Genomic DNA, 22,101 nt, shown 5'->3' with positions numbered 1-22,101 from the left:
AGTGAAATTATTACTAGAATTATTATTATTAGAACTATTATTATTAGAATATTTTGAGTGTCACACCTTAGGCGCTATTTGTTAGTATTTATTGTGCTTTAGTGCTATTAAAAAATAGAAAACTGAAACCTGTAGATAAATTGAAACTGACTTTTTATTTTGCCTTGGAGATCCATACATAACTTAAATTCTGAACTGCAATGTTCCAGTAGAATTCAATATAAGTTTTTATTTTGGGTAGAATCATTATCTCTTCTGTAAATGTTAACCAAGCTTTGGTTGGAAGGGGCAATGTAGATACATAGTATTTCCACTGAAATCTGGGTAGGACACATTTGTAGACATATAACACATTTTAAGACTCCTTTGGAGTCTTGTTTTTCACTTCTTCCAGTCATTCCCTGGATGTCTTCTGATACAGGTCATTCCAATGCAAGGACTTATGTTAATGTAGAATTGTAATTAGAGTATGGCATGGTGTGGATTCAGTGGTATGCATTTATTAGCATCCCAGAAGTAACTCAGTAGGGTGAAGCAGTACTTGGTAATGTAATTTTTCAATTTTCCGTAAATAAATTGAGATGGATTGAAAACACAGACAAGGGACACGTGAATGTAATTGAAATAGCCATCTTCTCATTGTTTTCACTGTTCTTGTTTTCCCAATGTAGGCATTACCATCCTGGGGCTGTACAGAATAGGCGGTGTAAACTCCAAAGTGCAAAAGCTGATGAATACCATATTTTGTAAGTGTCTTAAGTGTACCTTTGTCTATAGCATGCAGCACGTATTCCATGATCCTTTTCTGTTGTACCCAGAAGAGCATACTTAAATATCTACAGTTTTGTATGTCTGCTTGCTGCCACTAAACTGACTTTGCAGTCTTAGAATGGTAATCAGTCTAACTAGATTCCTTGTGTACATTATTATTCAGTTTTCTACATGGAGTCATCGATATACATGAGCAAATTACTGATAAAATACATTTATTCTTTTGGCGTTTATATTTTATTTATTGGCATCTGTCTGGTGTTTTCCAGAAGTGTTCTAAAGCTTAGTTTTGTAACACAGCATAATTCAGTTTAATAGACAGTTACTGTATTTCACATTTCTTGTTAGTCTGGCTATCTGATGCCTGTCTTTCAATGTCCAAGCCAGATTAATTATGAATTCTCTATTGACTTGGTGTTACTTTTACTCTTTGGTATAGATGCATACATTTACCGTTTACAGGTGCTAAATATGAATGCTGAATTATTTTCATTAATACTCTGCCAGAGATTAAAATAATTCAAATTGATCAAATCTAACTGTTAAATAATCATATGAGCTAAATGAATAATCTGTTAGCTTCTATTTGCTTTTCTTGTTTGTGTGTTAGTCAAAATATAACAATCATAATTCAAATTTCTCCCAGCCCCCAAATCTCCTCCTGATATGGATATTGATATGGAAATCTGGGACAATAAAACAATAACTAGCGGACTTAAAAACTACCTCAGGTAAGTATGATGCTATGCATATCTCAGTATTTCTTTTATGGCTCATTAATCTTTTGCTTGTAAATATGATATTATATTTTTTACTCATTAACGTGGTATTAATTGAGTATATTATCATCTTGTCTAATATCCTTATTAAAATGTGTAATAATCAAAATTTGTCACACACTTTTCTGCCTTGTTTAGCTACAGATTTGCCAGAATATAATTAAATGCATGCTTTTATTTAAAATATTTTGTGTAAACTACAAAGCATGCTTTGCTGAGCTTTTTTTTTTTTCTGAATCCCTTCTGTACAATGATTTTTTCATGGCATCATTGTTGGAGCAGAGTAAATCTCTTCAAAAATGTTAATATTCTGTTTTTATCCTGTGGTGTTGGTATTTTCACAAGTAAGATATTCCTCTCACAATTTTCTCTTCAACTTTTTGCTATTATGAGGCAGAATCTTAAAAAGTGGTAGTACTTACGATAGAACTCTTCTTGAATGTCAGTATATAATGTTGAAAGTAAGCATAATAAAATCATAAAACTCGGATGGCAATTGTTCCATGCCTTCTTAAAAAAATGGATTTCTTAGACTGGTCACCTAGCAGAGGGCAGCATCAGAAATCCCTGGAAAATGTGTTTATGATTTATAGTAAAATGTATATGTTTATATCTAAAATGTGCATATCTAGGACATGAGCTAGCAGTGGCTGTGTTTTTATGTCTCTAAGACAATTCACAGGCTACTTTCAGAGGAGGACTTTTCCAGGATCTCCCAGATTAGATTTTTAGCATAAAGTTTCGTAACTTGTTTGCCTTTCTTGGGCAGATTACTTCTGCAGCCCACTATGCCATGTTCTTCAGTAGTATTATTACCATTCCATAGTATGGAAGTCAGAACATTGTGAGTATCTGTGATACAGTGCTGATAATGTTTCTCTTACAAACTTCCATGGTGTCACCATCTTCAACTCAAAGAGATTTTCAGACTTTGTATGTGACTGAGTTATATACAGTGGTAATCCGTGGATTGGGTTTCCTTGGATATACCAATATACATTATGCTTTTATTGAGAGCTATCATAATGACAACTGCAAAGCCTAAAAAGACTTGGAGTAATGCGTTTTTTCAAATGTCCTTTCAAATTTACAACCAGGTGTCTTTCAGAACCGCTGATGACATTTAAGCTGCACAAAGATTTCATTGTTGCTGTTAGTAAGTAAAGTAATCTATACACTTTCACAAAAGTAATACTTTTTCTAACCTTTAATCTCCTCAGTTGCTATCCCTGTTTTTCTCCTTGGTGTAGTATTCAGTTATCCAGCCAAGGATCTGAGTTCTTCTATTTCACTGTATATGACGACAGTGCTACATGAAAGCCCTCAAAGCAAGAGAAGTCATACTAAAAGAAGCTGTTCAGTGGTTTGTTCTGATCTTTTTAGAGCTTCTGTGTGACCGCTTTCTGCATGAAATCTTTAATATTTCTTTGTTTGTTTGATTGTTTTGTACAGACTGGTAATTATTCTATAGCATTACTCCCCACTTGTCCAGGGACTTTATTTTCCCAGCTTGCCTTGCAAAATTGGAGAGGGATGGTAAATAATCCCCTTCTCATAAATGGGGTAATTAGATAGGGAGAAAAATTGTGTTTCTAACAACTCCAGTTTAGAATTTGAATTTATTTCTCCATTTCCTCTTACATTTTTAAAGAGACCCTCAATAATTGTAGATGTTTCAAATAGCAAGGGATAAAATCTTGGATTCCACTCAAGCACAACATGAAGTCAAAATTGCCACAGATTTTGTTGGCTTTGGTAATGGCAGTAAATGCTCTTTGCAAGTTACTTGAAATCCAGATTCCATTATGTTCTTGCAATAAATAAAATTGAATTGTTTTCATCATTTTGAAGGGTAATTGTGTTTGGTTAACTGCAGTGCATGTGTTTGGCATACTGGCACTTCTGCCATTTTTAGTCTCACTTTAGCGTGTGTTTAATCTGTCAATAATTTCTGTTTTCTGTTTAATAGAATCAGATGATCAGAACTACAGAGTTGAAGCAGTGCATGCACTTGTACATAAATTACCAGAGAAGAACAGAGAGATGCTGGACATCCTTATCAAGCACTTGGTCAAGTAATTCTTTTTGATTTTTATGTTTGATACTACCGTAAAATGTGATCATTTTCACATGTAATTTGTCAGTGTTGCCTAATCCATTATAGTAATTGTGTTAAGACAGTACCACTGGAAATTATATTTGATTTCTGAAATGTAATATCCAATGTTGCTGAAGAATACTCATCATAGAAATAAAATAAAGAACGCCATGAAGAGTCACCAAGATGACTGATAATGTTAGCGTATAAAATATACTGATATGTTTTCATTCTCAATTCCTACTTATTACAGGAATTGATACTAATTAAACTGGAGAAACATTTAAGACTATGCTAAGGTTGTTGATAAGAGAATGTTATTTAGGTCCCAAAACTGGTAAAAAATGTAGACTAGACTAATACATATAGTTTATATGTATATATGTATATATATGTATATATATGTATATATATATGTATATATATAGTCTATAGTCTATATAGTATAACTTATCCTTCATGTTTGATCTAATTTTTATCTCTAATAGCTCTGAGGTGTAATATGTTTTGAAAATTCTAATTTAAAATGATTTTGTTGTTATTCTAGATAGCTCTGTAAATGTCCAAACCCACATTTGAGTCTCCCTAGATTTTTCAGCTACCCTGAATTTTAATTAAATGTCACACGGAAAAGATTTTTCTATTTCTTTGAAGTCTCCATTGAATTACTCTTAGTCTGCAACAAACTTTTTTTTCTATTCTGTCTCTCTCTGTCATTGGCTATGATTACATGCCCTTATTACATCATTATATATCCCTTTTTTTTCAGCAAACCTTATTCATGTGTTTTACAGTTCTTCACTAGATTTTGCTGAATATTTAAATGAACACACATTATTATTTCTGAGTTGGGATGCTGTGTATTTTTTAATATATTTCTCAGTGATCTGGGAATGTGAATACTGAAACAGCAGTTGTTCAGATGAGGCCCACAACTGACATATGTAGAAGATGCCATGAAGGTCTCCATGTTGTTTTTATTCCATTCCATACATCCCCACCATTTTACTCTTTTGATTACAGCTTGAGCAAATCCAGCCTTCAGAAAGTTATCTGCACTTTATTTGGTGTAAATTTTTTAGCCACATTAAGTTATTTTTAGTTCTTTGGAGAACCAGATGAAAGCAGATTCTGCAAGTTTCCAACAGAAGAGTTTGATTATTAGAAGTGTAGTATTTGATGCTTTCTGACAGCCTAAGAAGCTAGAACTTGTAATGGTGAAATAATGATGCTGTAAAAGCTGCAGTTTTGAGCACCATGGTACAAAATGTGCATCATAGAAATGTTAGGGAGTGTCCAAAGGAGAGCTACAAAGATTATGAGAGGTTTAGAGGAGAAGACATATGAGAAGAAGCAGAGGTGCCTGGGTGTGCTCAGCCCAGAGCAGAGCAGGCTGAGGGGAGGCCTGATCGCAACTGCAGCTCCTCACAGGGAGCGGAGGGCAGCGCTGAGCTCTGCTCTGTGTGACAGCGACAGGGCCCGAGGGAACAACGTAGAGAGGCAGGTTGCATATCAGGAAGAAGCCCTTCACCAGAGAGCAGTGGATGTGCAACAGGCTGCTCAGAGCAGAGGTTACGGCCCTGATCTGCCAGAATCCAAGGAGCATGTGGAGGACACTTTCAGACATGTGGTCTGTGGAGCCTTGAGTTGGACTCGTGATCATTGGGGGTCCCTTCCAATACTCCCTTGTGATATTCTGTGATCCATTGATTTTATATAGCACTTGACTTACCTGTAGGCACAATTCGTTTTAGGCAAACATTTCTTTCTTGTCCTCGTTCCTGGACTCTTATTTACTGTTACCTCAGATGCATTTCCAAAGAGAGCATGCCTGCGGTATTCCTTTCTTTAATTGTTCTCTTTAGCTCTTGTCTGTCTCAACTTTGATGTAATTCTCATTTCTGATCAATTGAAATCTTTGAGATGCATTCTGAAAACTTTCAGTTCTTCTCATTTCAACATTCAATTCATCCTTTCTAATTTCTCATATAATTTGCCAGCTGTTGTTTATGCCAGCTTCTCTAATGAGATAAGTTCAAAATTAGCCTTGTGATTAATTGTCTCCTTTCCTTTTCTTCCGCCTGTGTGGAGTTTTTTCAAGGAGCAAATTATACGTAAAGTGCATAACTTTTTTAGGTGGGGAAATAAGAAAAAAAAACATTTTTCTTCATTCTTTTGTTTGAAATCCTTGAAATATTTGAAATTGTTTCCTTGATTTAGGTCTTAAGGCCTTTAGTTTTCTGCCTACCTTGACTTGTGTGTCACTGTGCACAGCTAAATAGGATCTAGTTGTTGGGGGATGCAGATAATACTAAAAACAAAGTTAACAAATCCAGAAAATCCTGATGAGCATTTTGCAGAGAGGTAGTGCTGTGTGAATATATACTCAGCAGCTGGGCAAGAACTGGACATTTGGTGTTATTTTAAGTTAGGTAACTCTGTTTGTTTTAAACCTTCCTAATCAAATTTCCTGCTTGTCTCCTTTAAAAAACGAGTCATTCTTTGGTATGATTTAAAAGCACCAGGCCTTCCTATGATTGACAAACTGGTAGTATGAGAGATTTACTGGGGTGTATCAAGGAGAAAGCATTTCCACATTAATGAATGTCTCATGGTTATGCATAAATTGCACATTTACTTTAGTTATCTATTCAGAATTTCAGTAGCCCAGCAACAGTAGAACTGGGCTAAGAGAAATTGATTCTCAAAATAACCCATTTACAGGTCTTATTTTTTCCTTTTTGTTAGAAATTCAGCTTTTGAGGTACTTAGCAGAGAGTCCTTTCTGGTTATATTACTAAATTTGTCACCAAGGAAACCCAAACTGTGCAAACACTACTCTCTCTCCTGTGCTTTAAGACTATAATGTTTTTGTAAGAGTTAATGTGCAGCACAAAGCAGAATAATATTGTAAAGAGTTATTTTTTAGGGTTTTCTTTAATATTCAAAATTCCATTTTCATTAAGATCCAGAGGACTTCACAGACACCCTTTAGTCACCTAAGCCAAACATAAGATAAAATTTTGTTGAGACAAGTGGTTAAAAATACAGTTTAACAAAGAAGTAATTTTCATGATTTGACTTGTAAATAACTTTTTCTACCAATGTGGCTTTCTAAGTAAAATTTTAGAATATTTTGAGGCCTAACTTAATGAAATAAAATAGAAACCATAGCAAGATGGGCATTAATTTTCCTGCAGCTTATATTACATTATCTTCTGTACAAACTTCTTTCTTATATTTCTCCTGATTCACGGTGTAAGTAAGGTACTAAAGTATTCCTATTCCAGTTATGAGGGCAGTATTTACTTCACCATAGAAGTAATTCTAGACCATCTAATCTGTTCTGTGGTAAATCTACTGTTCGTATCACTATCATATCACGAGTGCCTACTCAACAGCGATTAAGCATGAGTTTGATCTTGATCCTATCAAAATTTTGTAGTAGCCTTTGGAAAATCTGTCTTTTTGTCACCGGATTTGTAATATTTGTCATGGGCTTTTGTTATTTGCTACCAAACCCTGGCATCAGACAGATCTTTTTTTTTAATGTCTATATAGCATTATAAGCAAGTCAAGATACCTATGAATTTTATTGGTAGGGAAACTTGACAAACATCTCTATAACTTAATTAATGAAGGCAGTCAGAAAAAAGAAAAAAAAAAAAAAAAAACAAGAAGGTAGGATTTTCTCCTAACTGTTCCTTACAACATTTTGTAGATTTTACTGTTTCTTAATTTTAAAGTGTACAAGGTTAATTTTACTTACGTAAGAATGTATTAAACGGTGTTTATCAGTTTGGCAATGGCAATAGCAGTGAGAAGGAAGAGGAGAGTGTGAATGAGTGCCACTGACTCTATTAAACATTAAGATGATTATGAAAATGCTACTTTGCATTATATTTCTCAGACATGTGCAGGCAATAGAGCTACTTGACAAGGATATCACTGGCAGTGAGAATTTATAATAATATAATTTTTATTCAGTAAATCTAATTTGTAAGGGAAGAGGACACTGAGGATTACTGGTAGATAATTTTCATTTTACTACCTGAAAAACTATTGGAAAAACTAAGTTTCTAAATTCTACTTTAATTCTAAATTAAGAAGAAAATGACACAAATGGTTCATTAGGCAATAGAAGAATATACAGAAGTACATGATTAGTGCATTTTAAAACCATAAGATATAATTATGATCATCTACTGTTATCTATTCCACAGAAACAGTGACATTGACCCCACTAATCTTATGCTTTGGAAATACTAAGAGATCTCATTACAATTTAAGTGCTTTCAGTAACTATATTTCTTTCCTTGGCATGAAAGCTAAGATATATAATTGACCTCTGTTCTCACCTAGTACTTTCTTTCATTAGAGCATTTAAATTCTTGTATAACTATTGGAGAGAAAGAGGTACGTACCTTATGGCTCGTAAACTTTAGATAGGCTGGATCTCTCTGTAGAGACTTTCAAAGAAGGTAGTTACTTTTCCTTATCAGTTATGTAAGAAACTTAGATACTTTAGGAAGACTTGCTCATTATACATTCAAGTATTGCAAAATTGGAGCCTCAATGGAGATACAGTAGTTGTTCTGCACTGTATTTTTGCTTTAGTAAATGTGAATGTTTTTAAAATGTTTAAAAAGGGAAAGCATAAATGTGAGACTTCACCTGTTGGAATTGTAGTTTAGTGCAATTATTTAACTGCATATTGTTTGTGTTCATTTAAAGGGTATCATTACACAGTCAGCAAAACCTTATGACAGTATCCAACCTTGGTGTTATCTTTGGACCAACTCTGATGAGAGCCCAAGAAGAAACTGTGGCTGCTATGATGAACATTAAGTTTCAGAATATCGTCGTTGAAATTCTTATAGAACATTATGAAAAGGTAGGAGAAGATTATATGAGTTTTCTACTAAATAAGTGAAATCAAGATCTCATTTTCATTATCATCAATTAAGTTCTTAAGAATGAGAAATTTAGCATTTGTAGGTTATGGATTGAAAAAAGTATCCTGTTCTCTCCACATGCTATGGATACGTATTCCTATCAAGGCTATACAAGGTACAAATCCAAGGCATAATCTCCCATGCTTTGAAGAAATTCCTCTGAATCTTCATTAGCTTTCTGAACATTTCTGAATCCTTCTCATAGAATCAGAATCATACAATGGCCTGCGTTGTAAAGGACCTCAAAGATCATCTAGTTTCAACCCCCCCTGCCACAGGTAGGGTTGCCAACTACTAGACCAGGCTGCCCAGAGCTACATATCTGGTTCATATCTAGAACCAGAATGAAGTCATTCTTTGCTTATTCACTGTTCCATTTCTCTCATGTGAGTAGTATATTGAGGTTCAATCTGGGTGAGCACATGGATTCTCCTCTGTATGTACTTTGTGCATCAGGTCCGAGTCTTCCTGACAATTACTGTCTTTTGGGGATATATCAGCTGGAGCTCAGTGAAGGTCTGGTCCCACCTAATGTCATGAAACCCAACCATATTTCACTTCCTCTTTCCACATGCAGCGTTAGTATCGATGCCCAACAAAATCCCCAATTCTGTTTGCTGTAACACTATTCAGATGTGTAGATACCAGATAAAATATGTTAAAAAAAATAATGTTTCTTAGAAAAAGTTTTATTCCTAATAACAGTTTTTTAATCCATCAGTCAATCTTTGTGATCTAATAGTTCTTGAATACTCTGTAACATGCAGCATACAAGCAAGACACTGTTTTGCTTTCAGCAAATATGTGTAACTGCCTGGTTTATTTTGTTTTCCCCAAAGAAACATGGAGAGTATATCTCATACTCTTTATGCAAAAACTAAATATGAACTTTTTCAGGACTTGAGAAGGAAAATCTATGAAAATTTATGAAATCATAAAAAGTTGCTTTCAGTCACTTTCACTGCAGGTATAATAGAATCTTAGACTCATAGAATGACCAAGGTTGGAAAAGACCTTCAAAGTCATCCAGTCCAACCGTCCACCTGTCACCAATAGTTCTCACTAAGCCATGTCCCTCAACACAACCTCTAAATGTTCCTTGAACGCCTCCAGGGTTGGTGGCTCCACCACGTCCCTGGGCAGCCCATTCCAACACCTGACCATTCTTTTGGAGAACTAGAATTTCCTAACGTCCACCTTGAATCTCCCCTGGCGCAACTTGAATCACCTTCACTGAAAAGTTTTCTCAGTTGTCTGTATTGATGGTAGTTTTTTGCCCTTTAACTATAGAACCGAGCAGAACAGTCAAGACCTCCTTTAATTAATCATCAAAAGAAGTAGTACTGGGGGGATTTTTTGTTGATCACTTTCTCTGATGACTGACAAAACAAGGTGAAAGAAGTTTGATTTTATTCCGTTTATTCAGATGTGGGGCAATTCCTTGTCATTATCAGGATCCCTTGCAATGATCGATCAGTAATTACTTACAGCATTGTTTGATATCACTAGTTATATTTCACAGAAACTCCTCAAAATTAGTATGATGCTAGCAGCCCCCATGCATTCAATTCCAAAACATACTTAATACATGTTTGCCAAACTGAATTTCCCCTCCAGAAACTAGCAGTTTATTCAATACATTGAACATGGCTGCACAACCAAAATCATCCTTGCTCTCTGCCTGCAGACATGTTTTTGCATTGATATGCTACTTACTAATTACTAATATAGTATTGTTTTAAGAGCATCTCAAGACCTCATTTAAGGTATTTTCTACTGTCTGAGTATGCATCCACTTTTCCTCCACTTTTTAAATAGCATGTAGGTTTCTTCTCATTTTTGAAAAAACATTAAGGTTTTCTACAGCGGTTCGGTGCAAAATCGATTACTGGTAGCAGTTGTACATGAAACATAAAAATCAGAAGATGCTCCAAACCTGAAGATGATCCTCATCAGGCTTGACTTGTTTAGGAAAATAAAGTGGTTTTCTAAAATATAAATAGGATTGCAGCTATGACACCTTTCTGTAATATACAAAAGCTCTCACAAGTACACGTACAATGAAATTCCACTTTTTCATAATAATTGAAAATATATAATTCTTGAGTAGGTGTTAGTAACAAATACCTACTGTATGTTTCACAGTTTAGGTTGTTAAGCACTTTATAACTGGGGCTAGAAGATAAAACTATTTAAAGAAATATTTTTGTGTAATCAGCATAATTTGTAAGTACAGCTTGTTCACTAACTCATTCTTGGATTGTAGAATTGAATCAGAAGATATTCTGTGAATGTGCTCTTTTAAGATGGATGAGACATTCAGGTGCAGTGATGAGGAAAACAAATGTATTATTAACGGAAGCATAGGAGTACCTCTGTTATTTATTTCTCCTTTTTTTCTTCCTTTTTTTTTTAAATCACACAGATATTTCACACTGCACCAGATCCCAATATTCCTCTTCCCCAACCTCAGTCCCGTTCAAGTTCAAGAAGGACAAGAGCAATTTGTCTTTCCACAGGTCCTCGTAAGCCCAAAGGAAGATACACCCCATGTCTAGCAGATCCTGACAGTAAGTTTGTTCTTGTTGACTGCTGTCTTCCTTTTTATGTCTTGGCCTTTTGATATTCCTCAGCAATGTCCAGTAAGCACTGTATTCCAATAAGCATTACAGATGGAGTTTCATCAGCTTCTTAACCTCTGTGAGTCACAGCTGCACTGCCGAATGACTACATTCCTTGCTTCTCTCAGAGGAGGAAGGATATTTGGTTTTAGGCACGTCGTGTATTAAATACAAAAAGCTTTTAGAGTAGACTTTATGTTCTGATCTGAAAGTAGCCTGCCTTGAAACTCTGTGAAGTTCACTATATGACATTCCCGTAATTGTTAAGGTTGAGAAGCTTTAACTCAGTCAAGGTCGGGAGATCAAAAATATTACTTGGCTGTTTTCATATGCGTGCAACTGTGGTCGTTGGTTCAAAGCAAACTACTGTCTAGGATGCCAAAACCACTGAAACCTTATTAGTTTGACTGGAATAGAAACAAACTTCTATGTTGTGAGAGACAGTGTACTCAGCAGATGATTTGCTGTTTAACAACATGGAGTTATGTTTGCAACTACATGCAGCTTAGAAATCTTTTTCATTTTAATGTAAATGTGACCTTCATGCAATGTGTTAAAAAGATGCATTTCATTTGTTTTCATCACTTTTTACTTACCTGCCTTACCATTAAGAAGTATAGAAGCTGTAGCAATGTCTAAGTTGCTAACTACTGCAGGAGATTTCCAAAAGAACTTCTGTGTCCCCCAGTTCCTCAAGGAGATTTACACAAAACAGTTACAGTAAAGTAATGTACAGCAATAATGAATGAGAGCAGTAGCTCCCTGCACTTCAGTTGCTAGTGTGAATGGCATGGGGTCCTTAGATGAAGAAGTTATGGAGGAACCGTCAGTCACATTCACTAGAGGAGAAACTGAACAAATTCCAGCTGTTTTTCACTGTGTAACTAACTGCATTTCAGTGGGACAGTTCTGTCAAAGTATTTTTTGGGCTTATGCAAGCACAGGCTTCTTAATTCACTCGTAGTTTCTGCCGACAGCTGGAATTAAGTTAGGTCTGACCAAGGAGCAATCCACATGGAATTTGCTTGTTGGCTCCAGCTCAGCATTTGCTGCACAAGTTCCAGTTAAGATCTCACTTGTGCCTGGAAGGCTGAGTCGGGAGCAGGGGTGTTCTCCTTGCCAAGTATCTCTAGCCGTGCCAGAGGCAGTCAAGAGAGAGTCCTGGTTTCTGGCAGTAGCTTTTTTCAAAGCACTGGATGGTTTTATGTCATCATTTAAATGAAGAACAGACACTTAACTATATTTCAGAAAGGTAAGGAACTCTATGTGCCATGAGAAAATGAGATATAGGTACCAAACTGTAGAGAATGATAGAAAATGCACTTGTCAAATTTAGCCAGTCTTAGCATTTTTGAGAGACTGCTGATCTGTAAGGAGTAAAACAGTGCATATTTTTAATCTGGAATATCCTGAAACCTGTCCAGAATTAGATGGAAACTTTCCGATTACTGCACCAGCAGCACTACTGTTTTCACATCCAGTGAGCAAGGCATTAGTATTAGAGACCTTATTTTTAGTATTCTGTGTGGCTGTCATCACCTATTTCCAAGAATATTGAAAGAATATTTGCAGAGGCAAAATCATTTGTATCCATTTGGTATCTTATAAATACTCTGTAGCTAAAAAATATACATTCTCTCCTCGTGAAGTTTTTTAATTACGTCTCCTAGCTCTTGGATGAAAGATATTACTGGAATCTAACATATGACTCTCTACACTTAATGCATTTTTATGAATCCAGTCTAGATATTTCAGCTCTCACCAATTTGTTGGCCAGTCCTTCCTCAGTTCTAATATATGCGCCTTCTCTCATGTCATCAGCAAAGTTCTTTAGAATGTTTCCACTCCCTGTAGTACAAGTTTGGCTCGTTGGTCTAGGGGTATGATTCTCGCTTAGGGTGCGAGAGGTCCCGGGTTCAAATCCCGGACGAGCCCAACTTTTCTCTTCCCCTTAGCACAAAGTGGGCAAGGTTGGAACTTTTCTGTGTTTGGCAAGATCATGGAGCAGATCCTCCCAGCCTTACTAAGGCACATGAAACATAAAGGTGGGGTGATTGGTGGTAACCAACTTCACGAAGGGCAAGTCATGCCTGCCAAACTTGGTGTCCTTTTGTGATGGAGTTACAGCATCAGTGGAGAAAGGAAAAGCAACCAACACCATCTACCTGAACTTGTTGCAAGGTGTTTGACACTGTCCTGCATGACATCCTGGTTGCCAAATTGGAGAAAAATGGATTTGGTGGATGTACAACTCACTGGATAAGGAACTGGCTGGATGGTCACACTCAGAAAGTTGTGGTCAGGAGCTCAGTATCCAAATGGAGACTGGTGACAAGTGGTGTTCCTCAGAGATCGGTGCTGGCACCAGTGCTGTTTAACATTTTTGTGGGCAACATGGACAGTGGGGTTGAGTGCATCCTCAGCAAGTTTGCAGATGGCACCACACTGAGTGGTGCATTTGACATGTATAAGGAAAGGATGCCATCCAGAGGATCCTGGTCAGACTGGAAAGGTGAGCCCATGCAAACCTCATGAAGTACAAGGCCAAATGCACGGTCCTGCACCTGAGTCCCAAGCACAGATACAGATACATGGAGAATGGCTTGAGAGCAGTCCTGAGGAAAAGGGTTTGGGGGTGTTGGTTGATAAAAGACTCAACATGAGCTGGCAATGTGTGCTTGAAACCCAAAAGGCCAACCATATCCTGGGTTGTATCAAGAGAAATGTGAATTGGAGTCTCCTTCTCTGGAGATATTCAAGTCTTGCCTGGACGCCTACCTGTGCGACTTGGTGTAGGGAACCTGCTTTGGCAGGGAGGTTGGTCTCAATGATCTCTAGAGGTCCCTTCCAACCCCTACAATTCTGTGATTCTGTGATTCTGTGACCAGCAGGGAGAGGGCAGTGATTCTGCCCCTCTGCTTTGCTCTCATGAGACCCCACCAGGAGTATTGTGCCCAGTTCTGGAGCCCCCAGCAAGAAGGACATGGAGCTGTTGGAGCACATCCAGAGGAGGGCCAGGAAGATGATCAAAGGGCTGGAACACCTCCCCTATGAGGACAGGCTGAGAGAGCTGGGGCTTTTCAACCTAGAAAAGAGAAGCTCCAGGGGGACATTATAGCAGTAGTTTTCCAGTACCTGAAGGGAACCTACAGGAAAGCTAGGGAGGGACTTTTTATAAGGATAGGTAGTGACATGGGAAGGGGAAATGGTTTTAAACTGGAAGAGGGTAGATTTAGGCTAGATATCAGGAATAAATTCCTTATTGTATGAGTAGTGAAATACAGGTTGCCCAGTGAGGCTGTGGATGCCCCCTCCCTGGAAGCATTCAGGGCTAGGCTGGATGAGATTATGAGCAACCTGGTCTAGTGGGACGTGTCCCTGTCTATAGCAGAGGGATTGGGACTCAGTGATCTTAAAGGTCCCTTCAAACCCAAACCATTCTATCATTGTGTGATATCATTGAAAGTAATTATATCAGCACAAACATTTCTTAATAGGTTATATACATTTCTATAATAGGTTAATTTCTCTATTTTCAGTCCAGTTAAGGAAAAATGCATCAAATGTTCAGTGTTAAAGTTGTAAATAACAGAATGAATGGTCCTGCAGATATTTAAAGAAAGACACTATGATTCAGAAAACTGAGTAACTATAGAGACCTTTGCAGACTCTTACAGAGACTGCAAAGATCCTCAGCAACTTGGTAATCAATGTAAAACTGTCTATACATTTGAGGATATAAATGGACACGCACCACAACCCTCGCCTTGTCAAAATCCAGGAAAGTGTCTGTTAAAAAAATATTTCAGAATTGGAATTGCTTAATTTCCTAACAATATTTATATTGCAGGCAGTTTTTTTGAAAATGTAACATTTACTTTCACCTGCAACACATTATGTTCATCTGCTCCAGAGAAATGTCCACAAAGTGCAGATTTTCCAGGTTAAATATAGGAATGTGAGGAACTAAATTGCTATTTGTCTTGAGAATGACTGTCCCTGAAACTATGGATAATGGCTATCAAATTTGATACAATATGGTACAAGGGCTAAAGATGACATGAGAGCAATGCGCATGGTTAGATAATATAGTTGTCTAATTGTTCCTTTCTTCTCCCTTCCCTCTTGCCTAGGTGACTCATACAGCAGTAGCCCAGATAGCACACCCATGGGCAGCATCGAATCTCTCTCCTCGCACTCCTCCGAGCAGAACAGCACCACCAAATGTGTGCCCTCTCAGCCCAGGGAGAAGTCAGGAGGGATTCCGTGGATTGCCTCTCCCCCTTCTTCAAATGGCCAGAAGAGTTCAGGCCTCTGGACCACGAGCCCAGAATCCTCATCAAAAGAGGATGCAACAAAAACAGACATGGAGTCAGACTGCCAAAGTATAGCTTCTGTCACTGGACCAGAGAATGCCTCTCCACCAATAGATCTGACCAAGAAGAGTTCCTATAGTCTGTCTGGCCTGAAAAGATCTTCAGGTTCTTCCCTCAGATCAATTCCATCAGCTGAAGGTAATTTCCAAGGTTTTTTATGACATCAGCGAGTTTACTGTGAGGCATCAAAAAGCAAGAAGTGCATCTGAAAGCTGGTGTTACTCTTCAATTTTGTTTATTTTTTTACTTTTAAGATATGTTATCTCACTTTTCAAATTGCTTCTGACACATTTCTGTTGTCATCTATACAACTGACAATACCAGTGTTCCTAGGAATTTAGAGTACTTTGTATCCTGCAAAGCCTCACAGAGGCTGCTGACTTGTAAGAAGATTTCTGGGTTATAATATAGAAGAGTTGGTATCTGTGGTTATTACTGTGTCAAAAAAATAAATGCTTGCAAAATTATTGTCAGTAATCAAAGTTAGCACTTAAATTTAGAAAGCCTTAGGCTTAATATGTCTAGTAACAACTTTGTTGCTTCTTGTCCATGATGAAGGGTATGTCCGAAACCCTTTATACAGATTGTATTTACAACTTGCAATCATTAGCTCTTTTTTTTTCTTTCCATTTAAAAGTTTCATCAAGCTTCTGTGAATACCAGAATATTAATTCTTATGAATTAATGCCATCTCATTTCATAGCGAATACTAATTTTAGCAGGAGTTTGGACTATATAACTGATTGAGATCCCCTCCAACATTATTTTTCAACAGTTATATGCAGTATACTGCTTTCTAAATGTTAAGGGTTTCCATCTTCACTTTTTAAAGACTGTACTATTTAGCTGTGTAAGTGCAATATGGTTTTTTAGCCTGCACAGTTTTAACATTGTTTCTTCATCCTTGCTGCTGGTCCTTTTCTGCTGGCTTTTTGCCTGTTTCATCTCGTCTTAGTAAGTACTTATTCCCTAGTTTGCTTCTTAACAAAAAATTGCTTTGCATGTTACACATATAAAACATTTTCAAATTAGCTTTAATAGTGCTTATTATTTGGATGCTTTCTTTAGGTAACAAAAGTTGCAGTGGATCTATACAGAGCTTGTCTTCAGCAGATACAAAAGATACACCAAAAGCTCCACTAAATCCTGATTTGCCTCCAAAAATGTGCAGAAGATTAAGACTAGATACTGCATCAAGTAATGGCTACCAAAGACCAGGATCTGTGTAAGTTAAGACCCTTTGGAGTTCTGAGTTCTTACAATATTGTCTTCTATGAAATGATCACAAAGAGCTTTACAAGCAGTTGAAAAAGCACTCATAAACATTGCTTTGTCTTTATTTATGACTTATTTTGAAAATTAATCAAAATTATAAACAACGGAGACACTGAGAGTCTAAAGTCAATTGCAAGACTGCTATTTACTTCATTAGACTGTAGATAAGGTCCATAATGAAGACTTGGATTTTTGGAAAGTGATTAGTATTATTATCTCTCATTCTTCTGGCTATTGATCAAGGAGCACAATTGTAGCTTACTGTCCACTGTAGCTGTTATGTGAAGAAGATCATCAGATTTTATTTATGCGAGCCAAAAATTGGAGCAAAGTAAAAAAACACTTCTCTGAAATTTCTTCTGCTGGTTGCATGATCAGTGGCTGAGATCCTTGTTTACTTTCTTATGGGTTTTTTTTGTTTTGTTTTGTTTTGTTTTTGAGAAGAAGATAGTCCTCAGCAATAGAAGTTGAAATTTAGGTTGTTGAGATTTTGCTTTCAAATGTTTCTTAGCGCTTGTAACATAACCTTATGAATGTGTTTCTTAAAAATGTGATTTTGCTGTAATCCTGAATCTAACTCAGACTTTATGTGTTCCTGGGAGTAAGAGATTTCCAGAACAGCAGAGCACCAAGAAGTTCTCCAAATACTAAAGGACTCCATTCAGTCTCTCCAATTTTTAAACTGGAATTACATTACTGTAATCATTTCACAGTCTTAGCTTTTCATCTTAACTTAAACAGAAAATCACCTGCACAGCTCAGCAGACTGGCAGTAAGAGCACTTCCAGCATATCTCTATCTGACATTCAAGAATAAATGTTTATATAGAGAGTGATGAGGTTTTCCGTCTTGCTGACTCAGCAAGGCTCTAGAGCATGTGGAATTCAGTGGACTAAGATAGGTTATGCCCATAAAAATTCTGTTAATTATGTACTTAAAAGGATCTTTTGAATTTCCTCTAGTTTTCAAAGTGAATACTTGCAGCAGTCTTAAAAAATGTTTCCATGTCTTTAGATGGTTAAAAGTAAAATTAGTTTGTAACTTTAATTAATAAGCAAAGTGTAAAGCAAGGTACTTTCTTATTTTCAGAGTGGCTGCAAGAGCCCAGTTGTTTGAAAGTGCTGGTTCACTTAAACAAGTTTCTTCAGGACGGTAAGTACTTCTTGCTGTTAAACAAATTGTAAAATCCTCTGTATTTTCCTGGCTCCAGAGATTGAAACAGAAGTGTTGGAGCTTTGTTCTGTGTCTTCTGGGCAGCATCATGTGGCACACAAAACTGTTGTTATTTTTTATACTCACTCTTTTTATGGAAGAAAACTAAACCTAATATAAAGTAACAGCCTTCCTAACTATTCTGTCCCCTACTGAAGTTGCAGTGAGAGAAGCTCAGGTTAGTGATCTGCTTAAGGACACAGCTACAAGAGAAAATTAACAAGATGAGGGTACTTCTCTTACTCTGTTCAGCTATTTGTTATATACATCCTTTCAGGAGAATAGCAATCATGCTAGTTTATGATAATTTGCTCATGTGGTCAAGTTCTGAATAATGTCTACTTTAGAAAGCTCAGGATTAATTTAATCAGGATCTCTCCCATCACACATCCCATCCCGTAGTACCTGTCCAGAGAAACAGTTGCCCTTTGTTCTTAATAGTCTGCAGTAGGAATTATTAAAGTTTTATTTGTAAATGTATGCAGTTATTCAGTGGATTTGATCCATTTCTACATCAAATGAAGCTAGAATTGTTCTGATACGTGTTCACCTAGGAAGCAGTAGTACTTTCTATATTGCTAACCAGCCTTAATTATTAGATTCAAGTCAAATAAATGTGTGTGGGAAAGGTTCTGTCTTTTCACCGTCTCTGCATCTCAAACCTTTTGAGACAGAATGTATGTTTTGGTGCATCATTTTACTCTGGTACAGTCATCTTACTGGAACTGCTAAGCAACAGAAAAAAATAAATAAAACATAATCCATTAATCTAAAGATGATAATAAAATAGCATAGCTGTAAACAAAGAGATGCCAACATGTGCTGAGATGTGCAGTAGGGAATACGACCATCTTCTCTGACAAATGTGGCAGTGGAGAGAAAGGGAAATCTGACCTGAAAAGATCCACTGGTTTTGTTTGAGGGAAACAGTTTACAGGAATCAGGGCTGTTCTTCTTTCTGTGTGGTAGATGAAATGTGAGAAAACTTTTAGTGTGGTGGGGAGAGAAACAGGATGAGAAGGGGAGGGCATTAATTCAGGGAATAAAAGTATAAAAGAAGAGACTGGAATGTTCATTGGCCAGTGACCTGAGCCAAGAGCAATGACTGGTTCACCAATGCTGCATCATTTTATCTCCACTTTTGTTCCTTCTCTTATTTTGTTTTGCTCCCTTCTTGTAAACTCTCTGCTAACGTTCCCTTAGGAACCTGTGTCATCTCTACCTATATATAAAAAACATGTAAGAAGCCAAAATCTGACAAAGGAAAAATGTAGCAGTTGATAATGGATATGAGAAGCAGATAAGATAGCAGAAAATACTGAAAGGCTTAATAGCTCCTCCACTTCAGCCTTCCTAAGAAAGCAGAAGAGCAACAATAACAAGGAGAATGGAAAACGAGAGGTCAGCGGGCAAAATGAGGAAGAAATAAAAGTTAGCTCAGCTGTTCTTCTAATGCTGCTCAAGTCTGACTGCGATTTTGCAATTCAGAGCCAGATCTTATTTGCCTTTCATGCATGCTGCGATGATAAAGACTGAATTAAGTCCTTAGGGTAGTCTATTTTCATCTGAAATCATGGTAATTACACTTGATCCACACAGTAGACGGGCCTTTTGGATTCCTATTGCTACTATGCAATAAACATATGCAAGGTAGAATGTAAGGCAGAGAAGCTACTTTTATGCTGTCTCATTTGATATCAGAAATATTTAAGTGAGGACTGTGATGATCTCTGTGAAGGGTAAGTTACACTGCTGTAAATAACTGATTTTGAAATATATAGCTACTGCTTCCCTGTGCATAGCACTAAGTAGCTTCATCCTGTCTTGATGCATTTGTTGCCTGAAATGGTATTTCATAATTACCTGTACAGATCAAAAGTACCTATACAGCTTTGCAGTCTCATTTTGGCTCATGTATTCCAGCAGATTTCTGTTCACTCTCTGTAACTACCTGAATGGAGGTTGTAGTGAGCTGAGGGTCGGCCTCTTGTCTCAAGTAACAGTGATAGGATGAGAAGGAATGGCCTCAAGTTGCACCAGAGGAGATTCAGGCTGGATGTTAGGAAATACTACTTTTCTGAAAGAGTGGTCAGACACTGGAATGGGCTGCCCAGGGAGGTGGTGGAGTCACCGACCCTGGAGTGTTCAAGGAGCGTTCGGATTTTGTGTTGAGGGACATGGTTTAGTGAGAGCTGTTGGTGATGGGTGGATGGTTGGACTGGATGATCTTGAAGGTCTTTCCAAACCTTGGTGATTCTCTGACTCTATCATTCTGTGATTTGGATAATCTCACAATTGATGCTTCACCACCACAGTGACCTAGATTTCCATAATTCAGTCTTCCTGGTAGTGTTTGCACTGCCTCTTTCTGACTTTGTATGATGTCCTCTATGTACTAGGAAAGTTACATCCCCACACACCATTTTATTTTTTTTAATGCTGGGTCATTATTTGAGGCAGCTTTTATCTGTCTTTCTGTACACCAGTACCTGCCTTCATAGTGGCACTAATTTGAAGAGATTTATGATAGTTAGAAAAGAGGCAGAATGAGAGGCCACTGCACCCTTCACAATTGGATAGATTAGACCAAAATCTTATGCTCTTCCCAGCCTGTGCTCTCTTTTTTTTTCCATCACACGGTTGCTTTCATTTCTAATTTTTCCCATTCTTTCCCTCCTGACTTCAAGATTATTAATCATCCATCCACCAGACTGTAGCATTAAGGTACTTCTGGCTTCTGTCTGTCTCTTTCTAGACTGAAAACTCATGAGGGCAGGAGAATAATTTTAAAGCTTATTTGTAACTTTTAAAATAGGTTATCAAAAGTATCTCAGGTGTTGCTGACCATGTGTAATGTGTAGTCAGGAAAAATAGTTTTGGCCTTTGGCCACTAGTATAAATGGGATTATATGGGAGCTTGTTATGGCTGGAATAGGTGATCTTAGTGATCTTTTCCAAATTTTATGATTCTATGACAACAAACATAACAAAAGGCAGCAAAAAGGAAGAGTCTGTCCGGTGAAATCATGAAAAGGAGGAAGGTCTAGGAAACGTGGGTACCAGAAATGTTTTTTTTTCTCTTAACAACATGAATCACACTCTTCTGAGGTATTCAGCATCATCTTAAAAGAGCCTTAATAGATGGTCATGATGTCATCGCATGCTTTTTAACAAGCAGCCTTATTTGCAGGGAGGAGAGCATTAACAGCATAAAAGATATGATTTTCAGCATTTAGTTTATCTACTAAATGCTGCCAAAGAATCTGTAATCCTATTTCCTTGCTATGCTTCCAGATAGATAGCATTGAAGTGAATAATGAGTAATACAACCTAAATAATCAAATTAGATATGGAAGGAATAAGCCAGTGCTTGAAAATTGCTCCAGAATTATGAGTAAATATCCTTAGATTCTGTGTCAGGAGCAAGGTAGTGTAAAGATGATGTGGAGAAGTTGATAATTCATGAGCTTCTGAGAAGGTGATTTTTTTGTACTCTATATTTGTGTGATGTCAAATGCTCGGTAGCTTTCTCTGTACAGAACTGAGCAAATCAGAGTCTATGTTTTCTTCTCTCATTTACTTTAAAAACAAACATATTTGGATCACAAAAAATTAGAAGCTGAAAGCTTCTATGTCTGGTAAACATAGAAGCATAAAGGAGAAAATTTCATTTTACTTTTTCTAAGGTCGAAAAAACAACATGCTTTGTTTTGAGAATAACTTAAATAATTCTGCCTCATTCAGATATTGTGATTCTGCTTTACAGTTGCCTTAGATGCCTTTTATTAGTGTTTCTGAGATGTTCCATTCTTAACATGGGAAACTGGCTTGATAGCCACAAAGTGGTGAAATTAATGAAGTTCAAAATCATGCCTGTATTATAGTAAATCCATTACCAATTATCTGATAATCATTGCCACTGTATTCATTGTTAACAATTACTATGCTGTTTTATGTGTATAAAAGTTGTGTGGTTTATTTTTTAATTGTGAAAGTATTTCAGTGGTGCTAAAT

The 22,101-nt window shown here is 36.9% G+C and overlaps 1 protein-coding gene and 1 non-coding gene across 2 annotated transcripts in view; both read left to right on the top strand.

Moving 5' to 3' along the window:
- Positions 1-474: 474 nt before the first annotated feature.
- ARHGAP42 (Rho GTPase activating protein 42) overlaps positions 475-22,101 on the top strand; it is a 30,243-nt gene continuing 8,616 nt past the window's right edge. Inside the window, exons 1-10 of the mRNA XM_010729072.2 lie at positions 475-516; positions 629-746; positions 1,418-1,502; positions 2,648-2,706; positions 3,520-3,625; positions 8,383-8,542; positions 11,029-11,173; positions 15,358-15,738; positions 16,669-16,825; positions 17,965-18,027. Of these exons, the coding sequence (XP_010727374.1) occupies positions 475-516; positions 629-746; positions 1,418-1,502; positions 2,648-2,706; positions 3,520-3,625; positions 8,383-8,542; positions 11,029-11,173; positions 15,358-15,738; positions 16,669-16,825; positions 17,965-18,027 (1,316 nt within the window). The remainder of the gene's footprint in view (positions 517-628; positions 747-1,417; positions 1,503-2,647; positions 2,707-3,519; positions 3,626-8,382; positions 8,543-11,028; positions 11,174-15,357; positions 15,739-16,668; positions 16,826-17,964; positions 18,028-22,101) is intronic.
- Positions 13,088-13,159, top strand: TRNAP-AGG. The gene has a single exon. It is a non-coding gene; the product is annotated as a tRNA-Pro (tRNA).

The sequence above is a fragment of the Meleagris gallopavo genome, chromosome 1 (assembly GCF_000146605.3).
Source record: "Meleagris gallopavo isolate NT-WF06-2002-E0010 breed Aviagen turkey brand Nicholas breeding stock chromosome 1, Turkey_5.1, whole genome shotgun sequence".
Lineage (NCBI taxonomy): Eukaryota > Metazoa > Chordata > Aves > Galliformes > Phasianidae > Meleagris > Meleagris gallopavo.
This window is presented reverse-complemented; position numbering and strand designations above follow the sequence as displayed.